We start from the raw sequence: 26,357 nt of genomic DNA, 5'->3' as shown, positions 1-26,357 counted from the left end.
AGACAGGCTGATGTATTTCATACAAGAAAAAAACACACAATTTGAGTCAAAAGACCTAATTTGCTCAAATTCAAGTTACTCTTTTCCCCCAGTGGAAAATGTTAGGTTGGAACAACCTAACACTGACTTTAAGAATTTGCAGAAAAATTATTTTCTCTCCCCATATTTTATAGCATGAAATATTTAATATCATAAAAATTATTCTTTCTAGAAAATAAGTAGCAAAATGGCTTCTCAGTCAGATAGGCTGTGCCAGATAACTACTCCTTCACTACCTATAGACTTTTTCTCTTCATCTCACCTTTTTTTACCCCCTTTTCTTTTCCTTTTATCTTCTTGGGTCTTGTTTTTCTGATGGTATCCCCCTTTTATATTTGAAGAGTATCATAAGAGGTAGGAAATAATAATTTCAAAAATTAGAGAATGAATTTAAACTTAGTTTTTCTATTAGAAGACTAATTAATTTTGGTTAATGTGCTATCTAGGAGTGATCATTTTCCATAGAGTATTGGATTTCAATTCCTTTTAGTATTATCAGAAATAGTTTTAGAGTTTTCATATGACAGACCAATCACCTAAATTCCATTGAGTTTTATGGCTACTATGATTTTAGAATGATTTTCTCTTTACTTCACTTTTCTAAGACTTGGGAGAAATGTTTGGTCTTTTTTTTGATGGTACAGTATACTTTTCTGTCTTCTTTCCTTGTTTTGGAAGTATAAAGGAAATATTGATTTGTTTTTAAAATCACAACAAAATGTGTTTTTTATTCAATGACTTAGGCAAATAAGGCAGTGATTTGAAATAACTATAAAAACAAGTGAGACCAAAACCATATCTGCCTAAATTTCTAAGAGCTCAGATCAAAGGGGTTTTTTTTGGTATCCAAAGGTAGTTAATATTATTTTGTTTGCAAATAGAAAGAAAAGGCTATAAAATAGCAAATAGCAGCAATTATCCAAGACAAAAATTTAAAACACATTTTCTTTCCTTTTCTACTCACTTTGCTGATTTTATTTTGTTATTTATATTTTATTTTCCAAAGACAAGTTATAAAATTTTTTCAACATTCATCCATATGCCTATGTATATTTTTAAGTTAAAAAATTTCCTTTCACCCACCATTCCCACCTCCCTCCCTGCCCCTTGGTGGTGAACAACCAGGTAAATATTGTACAAACACATTTGTGTTAAACATATTTGCAGATTAGTCATTTTCAGGATGAGGAATTAGGATTAAGGAAAAGAAATACATAAGATTTTTTTTGCACAAGTGATTTTTTTATACATTACTAAAATATTCTTGTTTAAGAGTAAACATAATACCCTTCCCCCCCAAAAAATATAGACCCTCATGAGAAATAAAGGAAAGAGAAAAAAAATGTGTTTCAGTCTGTGTTCTGATACCATCAGCTCTATCATGGGTGGATCACATTCTTTATAAGTTCATCAAAAAATTTACTTCCTTATTTTTGCACTGTTGCTGTTGCTGATTGTAAATCCCTCCATCCATTCCCCCCCACTACCATCTATTATATTTTACTCTCTCCTTTCATTCTGTCCCTCTTCTAAAATGTGCTGTAGGGTGGCTGAGTGGCCCAGCAGACTGATCACCAGTCCTGGGGCCAAGAGGCCCCAAGCCCACATACCACCCCTGAGACCCTACTGGCCCCGTGGTCCCAGACAGGCCACCCAATCCCAGCCTTGTGAGAAATAAAAAAGAAAATGTGTTATATCTGACTGTTCTCTCCTATGATCTATCCTCTCCTCTAGCACCCACATCCCCCCTTCCCCCTTTCCCCTTCTCTCCTTTTTTACTCTAGATGTCTAAACCCTATTGAGTGTGTATGCTGTTTCCTCTCTGAGCCATTTCTGATGGGAGTGAAGGTTCCCTCAGTCCCCATTGCCTCCCCCCCCCAATAACATTGCAAAAACTCATTGTAAAATGAAAAAAATCTCTTTTATATGAAATAACTTAGCCTATTCCATCTCTCCTTTCTCTTACTCCCAGTGCATTTCCCTTTTAGACATTAACTTCTTTTTTACAATATATTATATCTTCAGATTCAGCTCTCTCCTGTGCTTCATCTAGAAAAGCTCCTTCTACCTACTCTATTAAATGAGAAATTTCATATGAGTATTATCAGTATCATTTTTCTATGCAGGAATACATGCAGTTCATCATTAAGTCCCTCATATTTTACCCTTCTCCTCTGCTCTCTATGCTTCCTTCACCTGAGTCCTGTATTTGAAGGTCAAACTTTCTGTTCAGGTCTAGTTGTTTCAACAGGAACATTTGAAATTCCCCTGGTTCATTGCAAGTCCATCTTTTTCCCTGGAAGAGGACATTCAGTTTTGCTGAGTAGTTGATTCTCAGTTGCATTCCAAGCTCTTTTGCCTTCCAGTATATTATATTCCAAGCCCTATGAGCCCTTAATGTAGTTGCTGCTGAGTCTTGTGTGATCCTGACTGCAGCTCCATGATGTTTGAATTGTGTCCTTCTGATTGCTTGCAATATTTCCTCTTTGACTTGGGAGTTCTGGAACTTGGCTATAATATTCCTGGGGGTTGTTTTTTTTGGATCTCTTTCCAGGGGAGATCAGTGGATTCTCTCAATTTCTATTTTGCCCTCTGCTTCTAGAATATCAAGGCAATTTTCCTAGGATTTCTTTAAAAATGAGGTCAAGGCTCTTTTCCTGATCATTTACTCATTTATAAGAGCTGTTAGAAGGAGCATATAAAGGCATAGAAAGTAACTGAATATAATGGTATGATATAATAAAAAGATGGAGTCAATGGGTGATAAAGAAAACTACCAGGAGGAAGAGGAAAGGAGCGGAAAAGGGGCTAAGATATTTCATATAAGAGTCAAGAAAATATTTTTACAATGGAGTAGAACAGGGGAAGGCGAGGAGGAATGAGTGAGCTTTCATTTTCATCAGATATGGCTCAGAGAGGAAATAACATACGCAGAAATCTATCTTACCCTAGAGAAAAATGAGAGGAGAGGGATGGGATAAGGAACAATGGGAGGAGGGAAGGGGGGAGTAGGAGATAGAAGACAAGGAAGATTGTGGGAGAAGGTACTCAGATACAACATAATTCTGAACAGGGACAGGATGAAAGGAGAGAGAGAATGGAATAGATGAAACTGGGGAGGAATAGAGTAGGGGGAAAATACAGTTAGTGATAGCAACTGTGGGAAATATATTGAAGCCACTTCTTTGATGGCTACAATGGGGAAGGCAACTCATCCCAGAGACAGAGCCATTGGAATCTGAACACAGATTGAAGTACTTTTTTTGTCTCTCTCACTATTCTTGAGGTTTCTCATCTTTTTTGGGGAAGGGGGGTTTATGATTACTATAACATAACAAAAATATTGTAATAATATAAAATAAATAAGCAAAAAAATAAATACAAGAAATTTCTCAAAAAAAAAACCCAAACATGTTTCTCAGACACTAGGAAGGAAGTTTTGCTTCCCTGTGGATAATCTATTAAAGGGATAATTCATTCTATCAACAATAATTAATTGCAATTGTATCAACTTAATATTCTGTTATCACCTATTATACAGGGTTGTCTCAAAAGTCTTAGTGCTGCTTTAAGGATTAATAGTCTAAAATGTCTCTGATATTTTTGGTATAGTATGTCTAGACATAGCATAATTCTATTTCAGATGAATATGAGCTAACTAGCAAATACTTATACAATACAACAAACTCAAAATGCATAAACAAATTGACTATAGAAAGATCATACTTTTAAAATTAGTTCCTTTTGTAATTAAGGTGGAGTTGTAAACCAAATAAAGGGTAGAGGCAAAAGATAAAATAAATTTAATTTCATGAAATCCAAACACTTTTGCAAGAATTCATATAATTCCAGGCTTGTTATTATTCTTCTTACACAGCTTTCATCTTTGTGTCTTTTCATTTGTGCTTCCAATTGCTTGGAATACATTCCTTTTTTTTCTTACAACTTTTAGAATCTCTAATTTTTCTTTAAGACTCAAGTAAACTTTCTGCATGATGTTTTTCCTGAACTCTTAGCTGCTAGTGATTTTCTCTGAAATGTTCTTGTAGTAGTTTTTCTACATATATATGTACATGTTTTCTTCCTTAGATTGGAATTTTTTACTTTTCTTTGTGTATTCTCATTATCTAACAGAATTCCTAGAATTCTGCTCTTGACTAGGGGAAAAATTGCATCAAATACCTCTGAAAATATATACGAGTTAATACAAATATGTAAGACTATAAATCATTCCCCAGTGGATAAGTGCCTGAAGGATGTAAACAGTTATCAAAAGAAAAATTGTAAGCCATTAACAGTCAAGAAAAAGATGGTGCTAAATCACTAATAATCAAATAAATATAATCAAAACAACTATAACATTTTATATCAAACTCAATAAATTGGTAAAGATGTCAACAAAATGAAATAATGCTGGAACCACTATAAAAAAAGAAACAAACCAAAAAGCAGGTACACTGATACTCTGATGCTATCTACACTATCATCCAAACATTAAGGAAAATAAATCTGAATAATACAAAAGGATCTAAAATATATACCTTTTACCCTCAGATCATACTGCTAGGCATATAACCTAAAGATGGTTAAAACAGAAAGGACATATTTACACCAAAATATTCATTACAGCACTCTATGCTATAATATTAAGTGGAAACAAAGATGTCTTCTGATGAGGAAACAAGTTATTCTATGTGAATATTACATTAGAAACAATAAGAATGTATTACGAGAAGCATAGCAACACATATGAAGTAATAAGAACTGAAATACATAGAACTAAGGAAAGAATCATATGGCTTAGAGCTAGAAGGGATTTATGAGGTCAAATAGTTAAAACTCCTTTTTTTTCATAGATGACAAAACTGGGGCCCAAGGAAGGTAAGTGACTTTTCCAAGATCTCATAGACTTTTCTAAGATCTCATGGAATTTGAACCCAAGTCCTCTGAGATCAGAATCAGAGTTCTTTTGAACCACTCTATGTGCACAATACCTTCAAGATAAATTCAAAGAACAAAAGAGCATAACTCAGAACTCTAATTATAATAATAATAATAATAAAGAGAATAGTAAATAATTTTTTTTCCTGTCTCTTCAATAAAGGTAGAATACTATGCATGTGAAATAGTTTATATGTTATCTAACTAAGCCAATGTGGTGGTTGGTTTTGAATACTTGTTTTTTCCTTATTATTCTTTATTAAAAAAGATGTATCACCAGAGGAGTAGTAGAAATGAAGGTGATATAAAATCAAAAGAATTTAAAATAAAAAAGTAAAAAGAAACTAGAATGTAAATATGACAAAGACCCAGTTTGGTAAAATGAATTTCAATTATACAGAGTTTTTCCAAGTTAAATAAAATACCAAATTTAAATCCTAGACTTTATTAATGGATTATAATTATGAAAATTCACTCTTTAAAATTTGTTTGACAGAAAAATATCCATAAACATATAAATGTCCCTTCTGATAAAAAATTGGCAATATCAGACAATTTTAATTTGATATCATAGTTTGTTATAGATCACTATCTTGAGGGAAGACATGACTTCTCTTTTACACTTTCTTTTATAATCTGCTTCTTTCCTTCAGATCCTAAAAATTATACTTAAATTTACTTTTTTTCCCCCTCAACAAATCTGCTTTTTGCCTTACTTTACCTTAAAACTATGATACCATCTCTATGTTTCTTTCACTGGCAAACTTTTCATAAAAGGACCCTGCACTTGATTATTTATACTTCTTCACTTTCCCAGGTTTCAGTCATTTAAATCTGGTTTTCAATTCCCTCCTTCTAGTGAAGATCCTTTCCCAAAAGTCATCAGTCATCTGTAAATTGCCTTGACATCCTCAAAGTGTTTGGAATTGTTTATGATCTCATCTTCTTTAAAAGCTATAACTCTGCAGTGCTCTGGTTCTCCTATCTCTCAGATTGTTCATTTTCTTTGCCTTTGTAGGTTTTTGTTTGTCTTCTAGACTCTCAATTTAATCATTCCCAAACTCTATCTAAACTATGCTGATTTCTCAAGTCTTTTCTTGTCTAAGAAAGGACAGAGTCGGAATCATTAGGATGTTATTTGGGAATATCAAATTGGAATGAATTCAAAGACTCAAAACATAGTCTGTACTCATCGTGGTACTCATGATGTACCTGTACTTATGGTGGGTCTTGTATAAATTATATGACTGAGGAATATATAAACCATAAGCAGCCAGTCAAGTCTTTGCAAATTCCAGGAAAGTTTAGGGGTTTTGCAAAACTGACTGTATTTGCTTGTGATTTGCTGAGCATTAGCTAAATACATGTAAGTAAACAAATAACTTAAAAATTATTTCAGATCCCAAGGTTAACTGCTTAATACACAATTGAAAATGTCTCCTGAAAAATACTTTTCTCACAGCTAAATTATAACCCTTTGAGGAAAAAAATCAGCAACTAATAATCATAATTTCAATTGAATTAAAAATATTCAATATTTATTAAATGCCAAATTTATTTGCCTATTGCTGGTTTAACAATTATTTGGTTGATGTAGATAAAAATAGATGGAAAATTTACCTAACTTTTAGATACCCCAGAAATGGGAAAGTGAGCTAGTATATTAAATGAAAGAATTAAGATTAAAAACACATGCCTATAAGATAAAATTTTGGGGATAATCTAACAAGATTAAATTTAATAAGGATAAATATAAAATCTTTTGCTTGGCTTTTTTCCTTGCCTAATAGATACAATTAAATATACAAGTTCAAGTTTGACTAGATGTGGATAGAAAGCAGTATATTCAAAAACCTTTGGGGGTCATAGTTGATTGGAAGTTCAGTTGTTAGAAGCAACATTTTGATATGGAAAGAAAAAACTCTAATTAGAACTTGGGTTGCAATGAGAAGGTAAAATGTTCAGGATGAAGAAGGAGATGGTTACACCATATTCTGTGATAGCCAGATCTCATCTAGAGCATTGTGTTCATTTTTAGGTGCCACATTTTAGGACAGAACTGAGGATGTTAAACCTAAAAAAGAAGCATGAATATGACATAGTTCTCTTTAAGATTTTTTTTAGGTTTTTGCAAGGCAGATGGGGTTAAGTGGCTTGCCCAAGGCCACACAGCTAGGTAATTATTAAGTGTCTGAGACTGGATTTGAACCCAGGTACTCCTGACTCCAGGGCCGGTGCTTTATCCATTATGCCACCTAGCTGCCCCTTTTTTAAGATTTTTGAAGGAAGAAATGCTTATTTTTACTGGGAGGAATGGGTGAAAGGATGATGAAGAGAAACATTTCCAAATAACTAGAGCTATCCATATGTATAATGGGCTGAGTCAAGATGGATTTTGTTCTCAAGGATGATATTCTGTCAGAGTTTGGATAATAATTTTGGGGAATTTTACAGAGAATTTTTATCAATTATGGATTGTACTAGATAAACTCTGTGGGCCCTTTCAACTGTAAAATATCATGATTCTGTATGGAAAAATGTGCTGTGCAAGGCAACTAGAATATAATGATATCACATAGTTCCTGACCTAAAAGAATTTAAAATCTAGGTAGCATTGACACATGTACATATATAACTAGAATACAAGGTAGAAAATAATGAAGAGCATAAGAATGCTGAAAAATAAGAATACAAGACATAAAAGGATCACTTCTAGTTAGGGAGGTCAAAGAAAGTATAGGATTTCAATTGGATCTTGTAGGGGAGTTTCAACAGGAAGAAATTGGTAAAGGGTAAGGAAATCCATTTAAGGAGTAGAAGATGGCATATGCAGAGAGATACAGGATGAGAAAAATAATCACAAAAGTGAGTTATTTTGGTGGAAATGTGTGAATTAAAATAATCCTGGAATACTAGATTACAACTTGATTGTGGAGAATTTTGGGGGAAAATCTGATGACATGAATTTTATTTAGCAGATAATGGGGAGCCACTGCAATTTTTGAGAAAGGAAGTGATAGTTCTGAAATGTTAGAATAATTGCTTTGAAAGATGAACTGGAGAGGGGAGAGAGCAGAGACAAAATCATTTGGGGTTACTCTAACAGATCAGATGAGAAACAACTTAATAATTGATTCCAGCTTCTCTGAAGAGTGTTCTCAGAGTATTTTTGATCACCTATTTTTTTTGAGTTTGCCTATAAACATGTCCATTCAAAATATTAAGTTAGTACCTGAAATCTGACACATCCAAAATCAAACAATACTACTTGTTGCTCTCTGAATATAACTTGAACTTCCTTTCTTTCTTCTCATTATATTACATATGTGATCCATTCACCCAACATTTCCACCTATCAACATCCTCCTTTTTATTCATGATCCAGGGAAAACACAATTTCTTCTAGCATTGGAGATGAACATTAAGATGAGTGCTAAGGAGTCTAAGAGACAGAGTTGGAGAAGAAGTAGCATTTAGACCTGGAGGACAGCTTGGGCAAAGGTATAAAAGAGAAGGAATATCAGATAGGAAAAATAGTGAATAGGCCCTTTTGAGAGCTTATGAAAAGGAGTTAAGTACACTAAAAACTGGAGATTGGGATGTAGTCACATATTGAAGGACTTTATGTGCCAAACATGAGTTTGGCATTTACAAATTTAAGAGTTGGAATTATTCTTATTGATTATAAGCATAAATACAGAAGATCTGTGGTTGTGTCAGCATGGGAAATCTAGGTAGGTGAAATACAAACCTCTTTGCCTTAAAATCTTTTATATGGAAGCCCCATTTCATATACTCTTTTGATTCTACCAAAAAGGGTCATGGGGAAAATGTACTTCTCCAATATCCTTTATTAGTGGATGTGATCAAGGATTGAATATTTTGTTTCTTATAGAAGCAAAAGCATATAGAAGCATTATAGTAGCATTAAAGACTTATTAAATCCTGTTGATTTGTAACCCACACAAAGATCAACCCATTATAGGCACATCATGTATTTTGCTAGCCTAGATAGCTTAGGTATAATACTATAATTATGTATTCAACTCAAATTTTGTATCTATATTGAGAATGTTATATGGTGACATTCTACTCTAGAACACAGAATGATGACTCCTTTCCACAGAAAGTTATTTTAGATTTTTTTTCAAGGCAATGGGGTTAAGTGACTTGCCCAAGCCCACATGGCTAGGTAATTATTAAGTGTCTGAGGTCAGATTTGAACCCAGGTACTCCTGACTCCAAGGCTCTATACACTGCACCACCTAGCTGCCCCGAATGTTGCCATTTTTAACTTTACAATCTCTCTCTTTTGATTCCTCTTCATTAAGGTATTCAGGTAGCTACATCTTAGTTCAAGTTCTCTTTTACTCTCACACAGATTAATGTAATAGTCTTCTAAATGGTTTCCTCCTCCAATACCTCCCTAGTCTATCCTAAACACATCTCCCAAAGAAATTTTCTTTAAGTATAGATTTGAACATGTGACTCTTTTACTCTGTCAACTCTATTAGTTCCCTATTAACTCATGATAATCTATAAACTCCTTTTTTGTTGTTAAGATGATATACAACCTTGACCAAACATAATTTTCTAGTCTTACTGGACATTATCTTCCTCCTTCTCCTTATGAGATATAATCAAATTGGTGTTCTCTCTGCATCTCCCAATTCAGTTCTCAGTGATGATTCACTACCCTTTACCTCTACCTTACTTAGTTCCTTTCTTCCTATAGGATACAGCTCAGATCCCATCTTCTGCATCTAGATTTTCCTGATCCATCCAACTGTTGATGCCTTTCCCTTTAAACCACCTTATACTTAACTCTTGTTTATATATCTATTTATTCATGTGATATTTATGCTGTATATACTGCAAAATCACATATAATATATATACATATATATATATATACTTATTGATATATACTTATTGTCTCCCTCATTGGATAATCAGCAGTCAATCAATAAGCAATTATTAAACTCTTATTATATGCCAGACCTTGTGGGAGGTTCAGGGATTACAAATAAAGGCAAATACATGGTCTCTGCCCCCAAGGAGTTCACATTCTAATTAGAATTCTGTTAAGATATGAGCATCTTGTGAGTAGGAAATGTTACATTCTTGTAGTGTATAGTGTAGTATAGCTCCTGGAATATAGCAAGCTCTTAAATATTTGCTGTTCAACTGATTTTACATATTTTAAATATTTATATATTTTAAAAATAATATACATGTAAAGAATCATTGGGAAGAAGACCTGAGCAATTGTGTGTGTATGTGTGTATATGTACATATATACATACATACATACATATATATATATATGGTTCTAATTCTATGAATGGTCACAGACTTGAATTGATTCAAATATAGTTGAACTGGGAGCATAGAATCAGGATATAGCTAACTCTATAAAGCAGCAAATTGCTATCTTTATAGATAAAATAACTTTTTCTGCTCCTTCACAGAATAATATTTTTTAAAAATTATTGAAGGATATATAGAAATTGAAAGAGAAAATGAAGTCTTTCTGGAAACAAAATGTTTCCCTGATAATGATCCAAACCATTATAAGCCATGTCATAAAATACTATTGAATAGTTGTACAATTAATATTAAAGTCCAGAGTGCTTAATAATAATCAGGTATGACAGAAAGCAAATCAGAATAACTTTCTCCCTTTTTTCTATCTGGAGACAGATATTCTTTATTCTTAGATTGATAGGACTTCCAGTGGGGAATGATTTATGTATTCTGAATTCATGGAAATCTCTTTCATAAATAGATGTAATAGGCTTCCTTTACCTCTACAGGGATTGTCTGATTTATGCATAGAACCTTTGTTCAATAACTTTTCTTTAAAGATTTATGCTGTTAAACATGAACAAAATCATGAACTTTTTGACATTTTATTTTAATGCAATTTAGAAAACCATGTTAGCTGTTAATGGATCTCATGCAGAATAAACTTCATATGTTGATAATCTAAATTATTTTGAATGAAATTAGTCTTTGACTAATACCTGAAATGGTTTTTTTGTGGGAGTTTTGCAAGGCAAACGGGGTTAAGTGGCTTGCCCAAGGCCACACAGCTAGGTAATTATTAAGTGTCTGAAACTGGATTTGAACCCAGTTACTCCTGACTCCAGGGCCAGTGCTTTATCCACTACGCCACCTAGCCACCTGGAAATGGTTTATTTTTATAAGTACAAGAGTCACAAGAGAAAGACTCATAGAAAGTGATGGTTCAAGCTTTATAAATATAATATTTAAAATGAACAAAATTAAGTTTTCATCTATCATCACCCTTAAAATCTCATTCTGCCATTGCACATTTTCATATTATACCAGTAGAATAAGGGACTTCTATAGATTAGATATAGTATATGTCCTTATCTTTATCTCATATAGTCACTCTCTTCCTTTAAGATTTGGCATCTCTGCATCTGGTTGTCTACCAATTTTCATGTTCAACTTTACTATATTGTCATGTAATCCAAATCTCTTTATAATATCAAGGGGGAAAATGCTTTTTTTAAATGCCGTATCTAAACTCTATTCCTTGATCTATAAATTTGAGATGCCAGTAGTACATGCTGGTAATTGTGTTTAATAGAAGGTTAAAAATAGGTATTTGGAAGTCACTGGAAACAAAGAGTTTGGTGTAAAACACATCTGATTATAACCCGGAATGGAATTGTAAGTAGAGAGATCATGAGAGGAGGGACAGGATAACAGAAGAGTCTTTGCAAATGTCTACATCAATGGGTCAAATAGCAGAAGGGAATTTGTGATATATTCAATTTAACAAACATTTCCACAGTAATACTATGTATACTGAGGTTATGAAGGAGAAAAGTATCACATTCACTACACTCAAGGATTATAGGAGAAAATAAAACAAAACAAAACAATGAAGTAGTCAGAGAACCAAGATTTCGAGAAACCAAAAGAGAAGTTAGTTCCTTGAATAAAGGGATGGTTTATAGTGCTAAATGCCAAAGAAAGACCCAAGATGATAAGAACTGGGACATGGGTTTGGAAATTATATTGGTAGGATAGAGAAGAACTGAGCATATTTCTGAGCAAAGGGAGAAAAGTCAAGAGGGAGGAAGATATTAAAAGTACAAGAAGGAAAAAAACCTGTTATTGACAAAGTTTTGGAATTAGATTAAAAATAGAAGCTTAAGTGTACAGGGGTTAGCTTTGACAAGGAAAAGGTCCATATTATCCTCTAAAAATGGGATAGACCAAGGAGAGAATTGTGAAGACACTGCAAAGTTTTAGGGTAAGAATGAACAGAGCTCATTCATTCTTTCTGCTTTAAAATTAGATTATTTTCCCTCTTTTGTCATCATCAAGAAAGGAGAAAAGCTGCTTATCATCATCTGCACTTTTCCCTTTTCATGCTAAATAAAACCATCTTTTATCATTGGCCTAACTCCCTCAAGTTCTTAATCATTTTTATTGCTTTCTTTTGGACTCTTTCCAGGTAATCCAAAACTTTAAAATTGCAGGGTCCTTAAACTGGTACATAATCTATTAAAATTCTGAATATAGTAAGAAGATAACTTTGCAGTTCCTGAGTTCTTGTATCCTGAATTCCTACATATGCATTCCAGTATCCTGATTGCCATGTAAAAGCTGCACTACATTAGCATAAAGGGGGGAAAAAAACAACTTCCAGTCTTTCTTAAGAGTATAGAATAAGTTGTTCTGATTAGAAAATTTTTTAAGGACTTAGGATATATTTTCTTTCTTCCTTTATGAAGGCTTTATTATTTATATCCAATGCTTACTTAGAAAATATTTTGTAGTTAGGTTCTTTTGATGGGTTTGTATCTAAACCTCAGAGATCTGGTTAGGAATAAAAGCACTGAATTCAAATCCTAGTCTAGATCTTGGACAATTCCTTTACTCACTCTTCCTCAAGTTTTCTAATTTAAAATAAAGAAGTAATGTTCCTTTGATTGTAATACAAGATGGACTTACTTTACACCTAATTTTACCCTATAGGAAACAGTATTCTTTGGACCTCAATCTCTTCATTTGTAAAATGAAGGAGTTGCCCTAAGTGATCCCAAAGAATTCTTCCAACTCTTTATCAGTTGCAAATCAATGCAAATCTTGACTACTTATATTTGAAGTTGATATATAGTTACTTGAGTAACTTTAATAGAAATGAATCTGTTGAAATGGCTAAAAGAAAAATTAACAACCTATATGTTCAGCATTTGTAAAATGACTGAATAATTCATGGCATGTTAATGTAATAAAATGTTATGGTGCTGTTAAAAAATAAGGGGTACAAGGACATATGGAATGATCTATAAGATGTGATGCAGAATAAAATCAGTAGAACTGCAACTATATGAACACTACAATGATAAAAGAGGAGAAGAAAAAGAAGCAGAAGGAGAAGGAAGAGAAAAAGACAGAAGAGGAAAAGATGGAAGAAAGGAAGGGAAAAGAAGAAAGGAATATAAATGCAGAAAGGATCACAGAAATTTGCTAATTTGTTGTCTCTGGTCTCTATGTTGTCAAAGAATAGTGGATTTGAGGAAGACTTTTTCCTTTTCTTTTGCATATAAATTTGATTGTTTTTGTTTATAGTTATGTATTTCATGATATGCTACTTTTAATGAAAACTTTCAGTAAATGAATGAGTGTATTCCTGAAGTCGGGGGAAATTCAATCATCAGTGATAGTAGACAAAAGGAAAATAAAAGTACTGATACTTTTGTCCAACAAATTTAGACACAGGAAGGATATAATCCTTCCATGCAACAACTGAATAAATTTCATAATGTCTATTTCTTACATTTCTAAGCAGGTACTATGGCAAGGAATCTATAATATCATTAATCTAAAGTAATCCAGTCAGGCTATTTAAAATTCATAAAATATTTTAACCACCATCAATTTTAGGGTTTGTGAAACTCAATTCAAAACAAAAGGCAGAAGTTTTTGCAGATTAAAAACAACAGGAATGGTATTTTGATACCATGTTATGTTTATATGTATTGAACCAAGAAAAAATGAAAGTAAACATGAATATCTTAATTGAATATCCCTTTTATCATACATATTAAATAACTTAGAAAATAGAACTGTTGTAACTTGACTCCTACCCGAGCTACGTAAGGGACGGATTGCTTTATGTAACAAACTGCCTATAGAATGTTGCTCTCAATTGATGGAGAGAATGTCAAGGAAAAGATACTGTCAACCAATTGTACAAAGTTCTTCTGACCTAGATATGGAAGTTCAAAGTAATATTTCCAATGATGCATTCTATGCATACAATTATAGGTCAGGGAATTAAACTCAGACTCATTTTTTTTTTGTCTTAAACTCCTATGGAGACTCCTAGAGTATATATTTAACCTAGAGAGAACAAACATACTGATAGTCAATCTGTCCCTGCTGCCAGACTAGGTGAAGGAAAACAGATTAATAATAATCATGATGCTCAACTATTAGCAAATACTAACATAATAATAGGAGTAGAGAGCTCACTCAGTGACAAGGGAAGTAGACCCATTAGACCAGCAATTAGGCTAAATTATATATATACAAGAAAACCTGAAGGGATGGTTATACAATGTTCTGAGAGATAATGTTAGAGATTGCATTATTATTGCATTGAATCTTGTTTGTAATTGCATACTGTTATTGCTGCTTATGATGAATACTTCATATTTGGGTATGGTTGTTTCTTATTTTGTTGTTATGTTCATTTTACTATATTTTGTGTTATGTTCAGGTTAAGGCAATGTTTGTTAATTATTAAAGCATTATTATTCATGATGATTTTTTGTATAACTCATATTGGGTGTGAAAGGGTCAAGCCAATGGGTACGTACTTTGGTTATCCTTCCTCTTTAAGGGATAGTGACCAGGGAAACCAGCAGCTTAAGAGAAAGAGATCCATCTATGATTTCACTGTTGTAGGGAACCCTCTCTAGAAATTAGTTAAGCATTTCATTCACAAATTATAGACTTAGACACTTTTAGAGTTTCTTTTGAGTTATAAGTGACCCAAAAGGCAAAAATGAGCACAAATATGTTTCAGCATATTTTCAAAGATAATGTTTATGTATGAAATGATGCAAAGGATATCATCTAAGAAATGTCAGATTCAGAAAGGACATAGTCCAGTCATGGAACAAAGACGAATGATAATGGTGGATAGTTTGAATGCTACACTGGTATATGCAAATTGATAAGACTTAGAGGAAGAACTTCTTTTTATTGGATATATTACCAATAAAGGATTTAGGGAAGATCACAGATAAGTACTGAACAGAAGAATTTTTAGATAGTTGCAGTAGGTCTGTACTGATGAGTAGAAGACATATTGATAAGACCACAGAATAATTAATCAGCTGTGGGTCTAATCTGCTTTTACCTTGATTACAATGTAATGTGTAGAAGGACAATGTAGAAGGGAGAAAGACAGCAATGTAATGTGTAGAAGGACAATGTAGAAGGGAGAAAGACAGGAGTTTTAAAATAATTTAGTTACATTCTGGAAAGCCATCAATCAAACCAGTTTATACAATATGTGAATATGTGTGCATGTGTTTACCCCAGTGTGTAAATCTCACCTACCTAATACAAAATTATTTCCACAAATTTTGCACTTCATAATAGTTTAAGTCAAGAGGTAGTTATGCTTTTATTTACTCTGAGCTCTAATAAATATCCTAAAAAGCAGTGTAAAAATTGTGAATCTGGAAACTGACAATTCAAACAGATTCAAAGTCTCTGGATTTGTAAGTCATACTTTGTTGCTGTGCATATTTGCCAGAGTTCCTACATAGATGTATACTTCAGTGGCAAATAGCACCTATATAATTGCGTGGAAAAAAATGTTCTATTTAAAACAAAATATTTAATATGGCAAACAGTTTAATTAACAGAAGTATAGTTTTTAAATTTGTTAATGTCCTTTCTCATCAACTTATCTCTGAAATTTTATATTATCCTTTTCCAGTTCTCCCCATCTGCTACTGCCATTCTTTTGAAGAATAACCCCTATCTAACTCCATATTTTATCTTGCAGGTACATATGTTATCTTTCCATCAGAATGTTAAATCCTTTGGGAGGAGGGACTGATCTTGATTTTTTTAGTCCCAAGAATTTAGTATAAATATAGATAAAAGTAAGATGTATTTATGAAGCTGTTAGCATAGTACCTGACACTATTACATAGTAAAAGAGGCATTTAATAAGAACTTTTCCCCTTCCTTTTCTCCTCTAAACACATAATAAATGCCTGATACATGGAAATCATTTAATAAACATTTAATACATGCTTGCTAATTGATTGAATGTTTCTTTGATATAATATACATATCACATTATAAATAATGGCATTTTATTATATTTTAATACAAAAATATTACAATTGCTAGATTAATTATAAAGGAGTCTCATTTAAGAAATATTACAGTTACAAAGAAAAAATTCTTTGAGAAAATTTATGATTACAATAGGAAAAAGTAAACATTATTTCCTCTAATCCATGAAGAAACTTCTAATAGCTTGTATTGTGACATGTTAATTCTATTCAGAAGAAGACATTCAATAACAAAATGTGTTGGTAGCACTTCTAAAGTATGAGATTTTTCTGGAGGATTAAGTTGATGAACAGTGATAGGCAGATAACCTAGCAAAGAACCGTGATTCAATATAGAGAGAGGCAACCTGGCAGAAAGTCAGAAGTTATAAAAAGAAAAGAAAAAAAAAGATTGCTTTTGGATGGAAAGGTATGTACAAATCTATTAGGAATAAGGCAATAAAACAGTTCATCCTGTGACTAGACATAATGCATGAAGTAATAAGTAAGAATTTTTGTACCACTAGTAAGTTCAGGGTATGTTTATGGTGGGAATGACTCTAGTCTAATAAAGTATAGTGTGAAACCAGGCAGAAAGGGGCACAGGAGTAAAGAGTAGAAAAGACTAGGAACCTGATAATGAACTTTTGGGGGTGGGAGAAGTATTATGTGAGGAGAGTGGTCTGGAAGTCCATATAGCAACAAAGATGCAGAAGGGTTGGAAGAAGGAGAGGTAGCTGCTAAGTAATGATGGCAGGAGTAAGTGGCGGGGGGGGGTGTCATTCTGACCCTATGGGCAAGGATGTGTGTGAAAAAGAGGAGCGGCATGATTTCAAGAAAAATTCAACTTTTAATGAGCATCAGAAAATGAAAAGGCTTATAAATGCAATCTTCTTGTTTTGCAAATGAGGAAACCAAGGCCAAGGGGTCAAGTGAATTGCCTCAGTTGAAACAAATTACAAGTGATAGAGACAGGATCTGAATTCAGCTCTAACTATAAATTTAATAATTTTTACATTTAACCTTAATAGAGGAAGAGTCAAGAGGATGTTGGGGGGCTGGGGAATGGAAGAACTCCCTTGTGGCTGATATAGAAGCTGTATATCTCACTCAGATCAGATGGATGTGGTGAAGAGTTTTATTCCACTCTGTTGGGATGGTAGATTAGGGAAAGAATATGACAAATAAAGGTATGAGAGATCTGAGAGGGAGTGGTCTGGTTGCAAAGTTAGCACCAGAGCAGGAAGAAGCTCTCCTCCTTGCTCCTCCCACCTACATAATAATATTAATGCTTGTCCTTTCATTCTTGAAGAAGTCCATGACATCAGGGAGGTGATACCAAGATAAGCACATGAAGTGGATTTGAGTGAGGGGGCACTGTTCTAAGTTACCAATCTTCACTTTATTCTCCAGAGTCATCTGGGTCCAATGATGAGTTATGAATCAGGACGAATGGAGATGGCCCTGAATGCAAGGTAATCAGGGTTAAGTGACTTGCCCAAGGTCACACAGCTAGTATGTCAAGTGTCTGAAGGTGAATTCGAACTCTTAATTCCAAAGCTAGTGCTCTATCCACTGCACCATCTAGCTGATGACTTGGAACCTCTAGGATTTTGGCATTTGACCTACTTATTATCTAATAAGTAAGAATCAAAGCTCTCTCCATATAAGTCAAATATAGGTATACAATTTTCATATATGGTTACTGCAAAAGGCTGATGTTACAATTTATCTGAGAAAGCACAGAAGCAGCAAGCTCTTCTAATAACTTTGATTACCCATTCTTCCACTATGAAACAAGTTATAGATATTACATATAAGCATGTAGACACAGAACCTTTGTGGTGATGGTCCAAAACTATTACAGAGCTAATTGTGTGATCAGGAAGCAAAGTAAGAAAATCAAATGAGACATCTGTGGGAAAGCAGTACAGATCCTCATATCCAGTACTTTTAAATGACTTGCCCTGTATATCTGCTTCTTAATTATCTGGTAATGTATTTTTCCCTAGGGAAGTCTTCTGCATCATCCTTTCAAAGGTTTTTGGTAAAGAAGCAATGAAGGAGTTTGGAATATAATGACTCAGGTTAATGATAGTTGCAGCTTTACCAAAACTGAGAGATTTCCTATTACCTGCTGAGTAAATCTGTGAGCAGTCACATAACCTGTCAGAGATCACCAGAGTCTTACATATTATATCCATTTCAAATATGGTATTTCCTGTATGGTATTCTATGGCAAGATAAATCATCTACTTTTTAAACTTGTTGTTAAGTTTGTTGTTAAACTTGTTGAAAGCAGGGCACTGTTGATGACATTATTTTTCATGACTGCTCAATAATTAAGAAAACAATACCATAGATGCACTCCATTTCCAGTCTGTGCCTTTGCAAAGGCTGCCCCATGTCTGAAATGCCTATCTTTGCTTCTTCCTCCTACATTTCTCTTTTCTGGCAAGATTCAACTCACCTCCTCCTTTAACATGAAGCATTTCCTAATTCTTCATAATTACCCTAACAACTAGCTATATACCTTTGTCTGTATGTACTTAGATACATGATGTATTCTTTGATAGAATATATGTTTCTTGGGGGCAGAACTTGTTTCAGTTCTGCATCCCAGTGCTGAGACTGGTACATTGGTAGGTGCTTATTAAATGCTTACCACCTGATAACTTGTTTCTTTGGCTAAATTCTTTATTATAGACTACTTTCTTGTCATCGTGGTAGTTCTCTTTGAAAATGAATATTAGGAAAAATTATCATTTTATTAACAAACATTTATCAAGTGCCTACCATACTATTAAACACTATATGAGGCACTGGGGTTAAAAACTAAAATAATAAAAAAAAGAACTTATATTTTAACAGAAAAATTCCAGTTCAGTCAATTAATCAACAAATAATTCTTCAATTAGTCCAGAGTGCAAAGAAATTACAGCAGAATATTTTTCAAGTGTCCATTCAAGAGTTGTCAAAAACTAACAATTGGAGCATTTAAAATTTTCTATCACATGTTAAAGAATCAGATTTCTACTGTCCGAAGAGAGTTATCTAAGAACCAAAACTATTTGTTAGGATAGGACATAGTGGTTTTTTTTTTATTTCTTTATTTCTAACTCTTTCTAGACCAGTACAATCAAATATATGGGGAAGTTGAGCATCTGAGTGAGCCCAAAAGTTATTCTCACATATCAGCTGCCAGATCTCTGATCCTCACTCAGCTAAAAAGTTAGGTTATTCAAATATAACTCCTACCAAAAAAAAAGGCTTCCTATATATTGATATAATATAAAATAAAATATTTCATGCTATAATCAGATTGCAAAAATATTTTAACCAAACCTGAATTATCACTTTGACATAGAATAATAATAAAAATTCCAAAGACAAAGAATGTAATTCTCCTCTTCCCCCAAATAAAATCCATGTCATTTTTATAATTTCAGATATAGTAGCTAAGGGCTCTTAATGTGAGAGTAAGAGACCATAAATGTGATCTATTGTAACAAACTTTTCCTCATTTTGTGAATTACAAAAGACAACTACAAAAAAAAACAACTATGCAAAATGGTTCATGCCAATGCCCTGTGCCAATAAAAAATACAAAAGTCATGTTTTATGAACAAAAAATATGAGTGCCTCATTAAAATAGCAGTCCTTTGGTGGAATATGATTTCAATCAAAAATTTATTATGACTGTAAATACCAAACTTTATAGATATCATTTTTGTTTCTAGGGAAAACAAGTATCAGAAAATTGTATGATTATTAACCATGGCAAATTTAGTCATCTCATTCGTATTTGAACAAATCATGTTAGGAAGAACACCACAAACAGTCAGATTAACATTAAAAATGTATTTGAAAGTAATGAAGGGAAATTGTCTCATTTAGCAACACTAAATAAAATAGACTATCTATACAGAAGTTCTCTGCAAAAATTAAAATAAACACACGGAAATCATTTCTCTCTAATTTGAATAATTGCAAAGCTAGTTCTACATTAACAAAATTTCCCTTTAGAAAAAGCCATTGCTTATTTGTACTTCACGTAACAAACCTTTCTTTGACTTAATTTAGTTTTCCCTGGAAGGCCAGGGTACTGAGAGAAACTACTGAAAATGCTTCAGTGGATGACATTGGTAAAAATTCCCAAAGCAACTATTAAAGACACCAGAGCATATAACATCTGCTTCATTGTACCCTAAGAATGTCCAATTGCACCACAAAGGCTAAAAAGTAATTACTCCCTCAGATTTCTTAGTGCTTTAATTCAGAAGCCCTTGACTTACCTGCCACTGTTTCATGAGCTCTCGAACTCCCTTGGTGTCCTCCAGTAATCTCTCCTTGTGGGTGGCATCCTGTAGGACATTGGCTGTAGTCTCTGCCTCAGTGAGCCAGGCGAGGAACTTTTCCAGATCCAGGGGAAACTGTTGTATCAGCCTATGGGCTGCTTCCAGAGCAGCTTCTCTCTCATTAACCCTGGACAAGAGCAAATAGAATTGCATCAGAAGGGTTTAGTGAATTATCTTCTTTAAAGCATGCAAAAAAGGGTAAGAAAAAGATTTAAAGGTTATTCCCTTAATAAATATTTCTAGATAAACATCCAGTCTACAAAGGATTCAAGTGGGGGGTATAGTTGAGTATCTTTGAATAAGAAAATCATCCAGTAAAAATTTTCTAAATGCCTTTTATGTTCATAGTACTGGGAAATTAAAAAAAAAAGAATGAAACAATCTTGACTTTCAGAAAGTTCCCATTCTAACCTGAAATGATGGATTTTCTTGAGAACAAAGATAACAGCATACTGAAATGTACCAAAATGAACTTTTAAATTTTCAGAGATTTGAATTCAATTCAATTCAATATTCCTGGGTTCAAATTGTGATCCTGATCAAGTTATTTCTTTATATTTTTTTGGTAAGAAGAAACTGAAATTTCTTCATCTGTAAACTGAAGGGGCTTGGATCTAAGACACTACACACTATAATCATCTTCTGTGATAAGTAAAACAGACTACTATTCCAACTTTACAAGATGAGGAAGCTGAGGCTTAGAAAAGCAGTAATGTTTAGATAATAAATAGCAAGACTAAGATTTGAACCCAATTCTCTCTGACTCCAAGTCTGGTTCTCTATCTCCTATGCCACATTTATCTCTCATGCTCTCTAAGGTCCTTTCTAGCTCTAATTCTCTAATTCCATACATTGATTATTTCTCCTAAAACCTGCTTCTTAGGTAATCTTCAAGATAATCTTCAAAAAAGGTTATTGTTTTTTAATTTTGTCTTTGTCCTCATCTATCACAAATAAGTTGTCAAATTCAAATCAGTTTACTTCCCAATGTCTCTCCTCTTTGTTCCTTCCTTTCTAGAGGGTGAAGTGGAAAGATATTTGAACTTATAGCCAAGAAGAACAGAGTACAAATCTAACTTCAGACACTTATTAACTGTGTGACTTGGACCAGAAATTTATACTAATTTAGGTTCCTCACCTGTAAAATGGGAATAATAATAGTATCTACAAGACAAGATTGCTCTTTAAGGTAAAATGAGATCATAATTTTAAAGTGCTTTGCAGGTTGTTATTATTATTGCTATTATTATTATTATATTGATATCACTATTATTTTCATTATTATTCCTAAGTCAACATCCAAGCAAAATTCTTATTATCACTCCTGTCTACTGCTGCAATAGCTTTATTTTTAAAATCGTTTTCCTCCAATTGTTTTCCCTAATCCATCCTTCATATCATTGCCAGAACAATCTTTACAGAGGTATTAAAAATTGTAACTTTACTGTTGAAAACCTTTTAATATCTCCCTATAGACTATTGACCAAATTAAATTCCTTAACCTAACATTTAAGAGCTGTCAATATTGGTCCCATTCAATGTTTAGAGCTTCCATCATATTACTCACCTACATGTTCATACTAAAGAATGCATATATGTATTTATATATGTTCTATGTTTAAACTATATTATTGACTAGTCCTAGTGGAAATCCCAGTTCTTCCATCTGTGTCTTGGCTTATGAAAGCTCCTTGTCTGGAATCACTCCCTCAATTAATAAACACTTAATAAACAGCTACAGAGTGTCAGGTTCTTTGCTAGGGTGAGGAAAATAAAAACAAAAAACAAGAATCCCTATCTTCAAGGAACTCATATCCCAAGGACTATGGGAAGCAGGATAGATAGATAGATAGATAGACAGATAGATAGATATATAGATAGATAGATAGATAATAGATAGACAAATAATAGATAGACAGACAGATATAGATAAAGAAAGAAAAAATAGATATGTCTGTATAAACATACCTTCCCTTCCCATACACACTTATTAAAATTCTATTTATCCTTTAGACTTCAGTTTAAATGCTTGCATACCTATGGAGCCTTCCTTGATTACTCCTTGGATCTTACAGGGCATTTTCATTATTGCACTAATTATGCATCACTTTGTATTATAGTTAATTGAATATTTTCTAATATATTTCCCTCAGCATATGTTCTGCATGTAAGTGTTTAATTAATGTCTAAGATGAATTCAGTAAGCACTTATTGAGCAACAACTATATGCAAGGAATTATGATTAGTTTTTATCACTTTTGAAGGTTTATTCATATTAAGGTACCACCAAAGTTCACTGACATGGAATGAGTAAACCTTTGAATATAAAAAAGTAGAATTTTCTCTACAGTATTCTTTTTCATCTGTTATACATTGGCAAGTACATGCCAAGAAACAACCAAGAAAAAAGAATGCCAGTGACAGAGACATGAAGACATGGATGAACCAAGAATAGTCTAGGGAGAAAATGAAACCAGGGAGCTAAGAGTGAAACTAGAGTTGAGAGGACAAAATAAGGAAGAAGCAGGGGAAAGAAGAGGGAAAGTGTTAAAAAAAAAGAAAGGAAAAATAGAAAAGAATAATTTGACATATATAGCACTGGTTTGCTAGAGCCACACATCTCATTACCACATTTCTATACAACAGGGCATTCTAAAAAGAAACTGATTTTGATTCTTTATCAAAATAATTAAAAAAAAAGATTACAAAATGAAACAATTTTAAAAATAGGCACATTGTCTAAGGGTATTTTACATACTTATACATGTATATGTTTGTACTTGGTAAAGCATTTAAATAATTAAAAACTTGAGAGAAAAGAATACCTTAAGCAGAAACAGTTATATTTAAAACTTTCAGGTATTTTTTTTTGGAAGGGGGGAAATTAATACTCTATTTACATGGCTTATTTGCCTCTACTAATACACAGATACTTTCTGTGGTTATAAATGAACTAAAATTAATTTTTAAAAATGAACTCCTGAATATGACACACATTGCTCATTAAGACAGGATTTTCAATAATTATGCAAAACTGCAATTTATTTCAGCAGCAACTTTATCATGGGTTGTGCATATTAGACAATAAACAACTCCTGTAGAGCTCCAGGCAGCAAGGCACATGATTGAACCATTTATTCATCACTGGTGAGGTTTTTGCTGATTTGGCACTCTTTGGCACTGTAGTTATTGCTATCATACTAGATAAAAACCTCTGTGTATTAACTGATGACAGATAGAACAGGATTATGAAGATACAGTTATTGAAAAAAATGAGTACTGCACCTAAACTATTTATCAGTTCCCAAATAAACTTAACTGAACTCAATCTAATTGAACAACAGCATATAAGAGTTTTGATTGGTCAAAGAAGTTAAAGCTCACAGAGTTCCAGAGCTAATTGTCACTGATGAGTGTACTATGCCTTGAAATTTTCAGTTCATCTCATCATGATTCATATCTGGCCTCTGTACCCAGATGACTGGAGGAGAAAGTGAGGCTGGTGACTTAGCACAGCCCCCTCACTCAAATCTAATTCACATGCTTGTCATGGCATCATCTCCCTGATGTCGTGGTCTTCTTTGAAAATGAAGGACAAACGTCACCATCTCTCCATATAAAAAGTACCATAAAAATACCCTTTCCTTAATGACTTTTCAAGGACAATTAGTATCTTCCTTGAATATTATGATATTAAACAAATTTCTAGGATTCTGTAGTCCAAAGACACCGTCAATCCTTTATGCATCTCTACCACTATATCAGAGCTTGATCTAATTATTTTGGCCCAATTTATCATATTACAGATGATAGGCAAAAATTGCATCCTGACATACTCTCCAATTTTTCCAAAAGTCACTTAAAATGAAATGAAAGGTAGGAAGGGGAGTCCATGAAAGGCAGGGCAGAATAACAAACCAAAGAAAGGATAAAGGATTAAAAAATTTATACTTTTATCTCCAGCTTCATTACAAGGATGAAGTGACCTCGAGGCATCTTAGTTTTTCAATCTGTAAACTCGGAACCCTCTTTACCCTCTGCATCCAAAGGAATTAGGTTGTAGATAACTTTCCAGAACTTATTTGTTAAATAGGACGTACATAAATCATAGGAAAGGGTTCCTTTGAGACAATGAGATTTTCAGTCAAGTCCTACCAGTAAGCTAATTACCTTGTAAATTAGGCCCTTAGGGAAAAACAGTAACTTTCTCAGGTCAGTAGGGCACTATTTTCTTAAATGGTACCCTTGTAATCTGAAATACATTAAGAATATAAGGCTTCATATTTTTTTCAAGCAACCTAGATCATCGCCACTTCCCAGTCCCAAGAGTAGTAGCAAGTCACTTCAAATGAGTGACTTTTAGAGTTTCTATTATCATTTGATAAGAATTTTATTTTTTTTCTCTTTGTAGAAATTTTAAGATCACTTTTTTTACTTGATATCAATCGCCACTTTAAGGCAGAGGGCACTGACTCATGTGCTATTATAGCAGATAACTGGACTTAATACTCACTAAAAAGGAATAATTCACAAAACTAAGAAACTAAAAGATAGAAGACTTCATCCTTATTCACACTAGATGAATTCTGTCTAGTCTTGTTCTTTCTCCCCTGATAGGACTCTTATTCAGTAATGGTCTTGAAAATGTCCCGAGATCTTTAATGGGGCTTTTTATCTTGAAGTACAATTTCCTCACCTTGCCAATAACTGAATTTATCTTTGACATTTTGTTTGGGAGAGCTTTTTGAATGGTGGTTACCTAGGGCACATTTGTGGTTCCTGATTCAGACAGTAGAATTGTTGTTACATCTCTGGTATCAATGCATGTATCTATAATCTCTAAATTTAATTATGTTAGGCACAGATTATGAATAAGTGAAGGGCCTCTTCATTTCCATATTTCTGCATGCAAAATAGCTCTTAATGCATTTCTTAATTTCCTATTTCCCCTTAACCATATGGTTTGAAATAGTTTGCCTGACAAATATAAATGTTAAAATAAAGAGCCACAAATAATATGTTTTTTGAATCATTGAGAAGGAAGAAAAAAATAAAAAAATACAACGTCCTAGGCACCATGCTATATATTTTACAAATACTATCTCATTTGATCCTTATTACCCCCATTTTACAGTTGAAGAAATTAAGATTGACAAATATAAGTGAATTCTCTGAGGCCATACAATAATTAAATATCCTAGATTGGGTTTAATCTAAGGTTTTCTTGTCTCCAAAACCAGAGCTCCATCCATTGTATTAAAAAACAAAAGTCCACAGGGAACTGAATTCTCTTATTCTTGATAAAAATTGACATAGACAACAGAAATTATGCTAAGATGAAGAAAAAATAAAAGATACTATATTCAATAAAATAATAATAGGATTATTCCATAGCTATCTTTTTTTTAATAGACCAAAATTTAGTAACCCTCGGGACCCAGGTGGAATCTCTATTTAAAGCATATATAAATTCTTGATGAGAATTTGTGAGTTCAAAACATCTTCTGGTGACTTCAAATATTCTTGAACTTTCATATAAGTCTATACATCACCATGTTTTCTAAACTAAGTTCTTACTAAGACCAATCTTTCTTATTTAAATGACAAGGTAAACTGTAATGACATGCAAGGACTACTTAAGTACACCTAAGAAATAAACATGGAGAATATT

The 26,357-nt window shown here is 33.1% G+C and overlaps 1 protein-coding gene across 7 annotated transcripts in view; it reads right to left on the bottom strand.

The window, feature by feature from the left end:
- Window positions 1–26,357, bottom strand: part of DMD (dystrophin) — a 2,282,785-nt gene that overhangs the window by 503,375 nt on the left and 1,753,053 nt on the right. For all 7 annotated transcript variants that reach the window (XM_074220296.1, XM_074220284.1, XM_074220285.1 and 4 more), the window contains one exon: window positions 20,624–20,813. In XM_074220296.1, the coding sequence (XP_074076397.1) occupies window positions 20,624–20,813 (190 nt within the window). The remainder of the gene's footprint in view (window positions 1–20,623; window positions 20,814–26,357) is intronic.

The sequence above is a fragment of the Macrotis lagotis genome, chromosome 1, assembly GCF_037893015.1.
Source record: "Macrotis lagotis isolate mMagLag1 chromosome 1, bilby.v1.9.chrom.fasta, whole genome shotgun sequence".
NCBI lineage: Eukaryota > Metazoa > Chordata > Mammalia > Peramelemorphia > Peramelidae > Macrotis > Macrotis lagotis.
The sequence above is the reverse complement of the archived record's forward strand: the minus strand, read 5'-3'. Positions and strand labels throughout refer to the sequence as shown.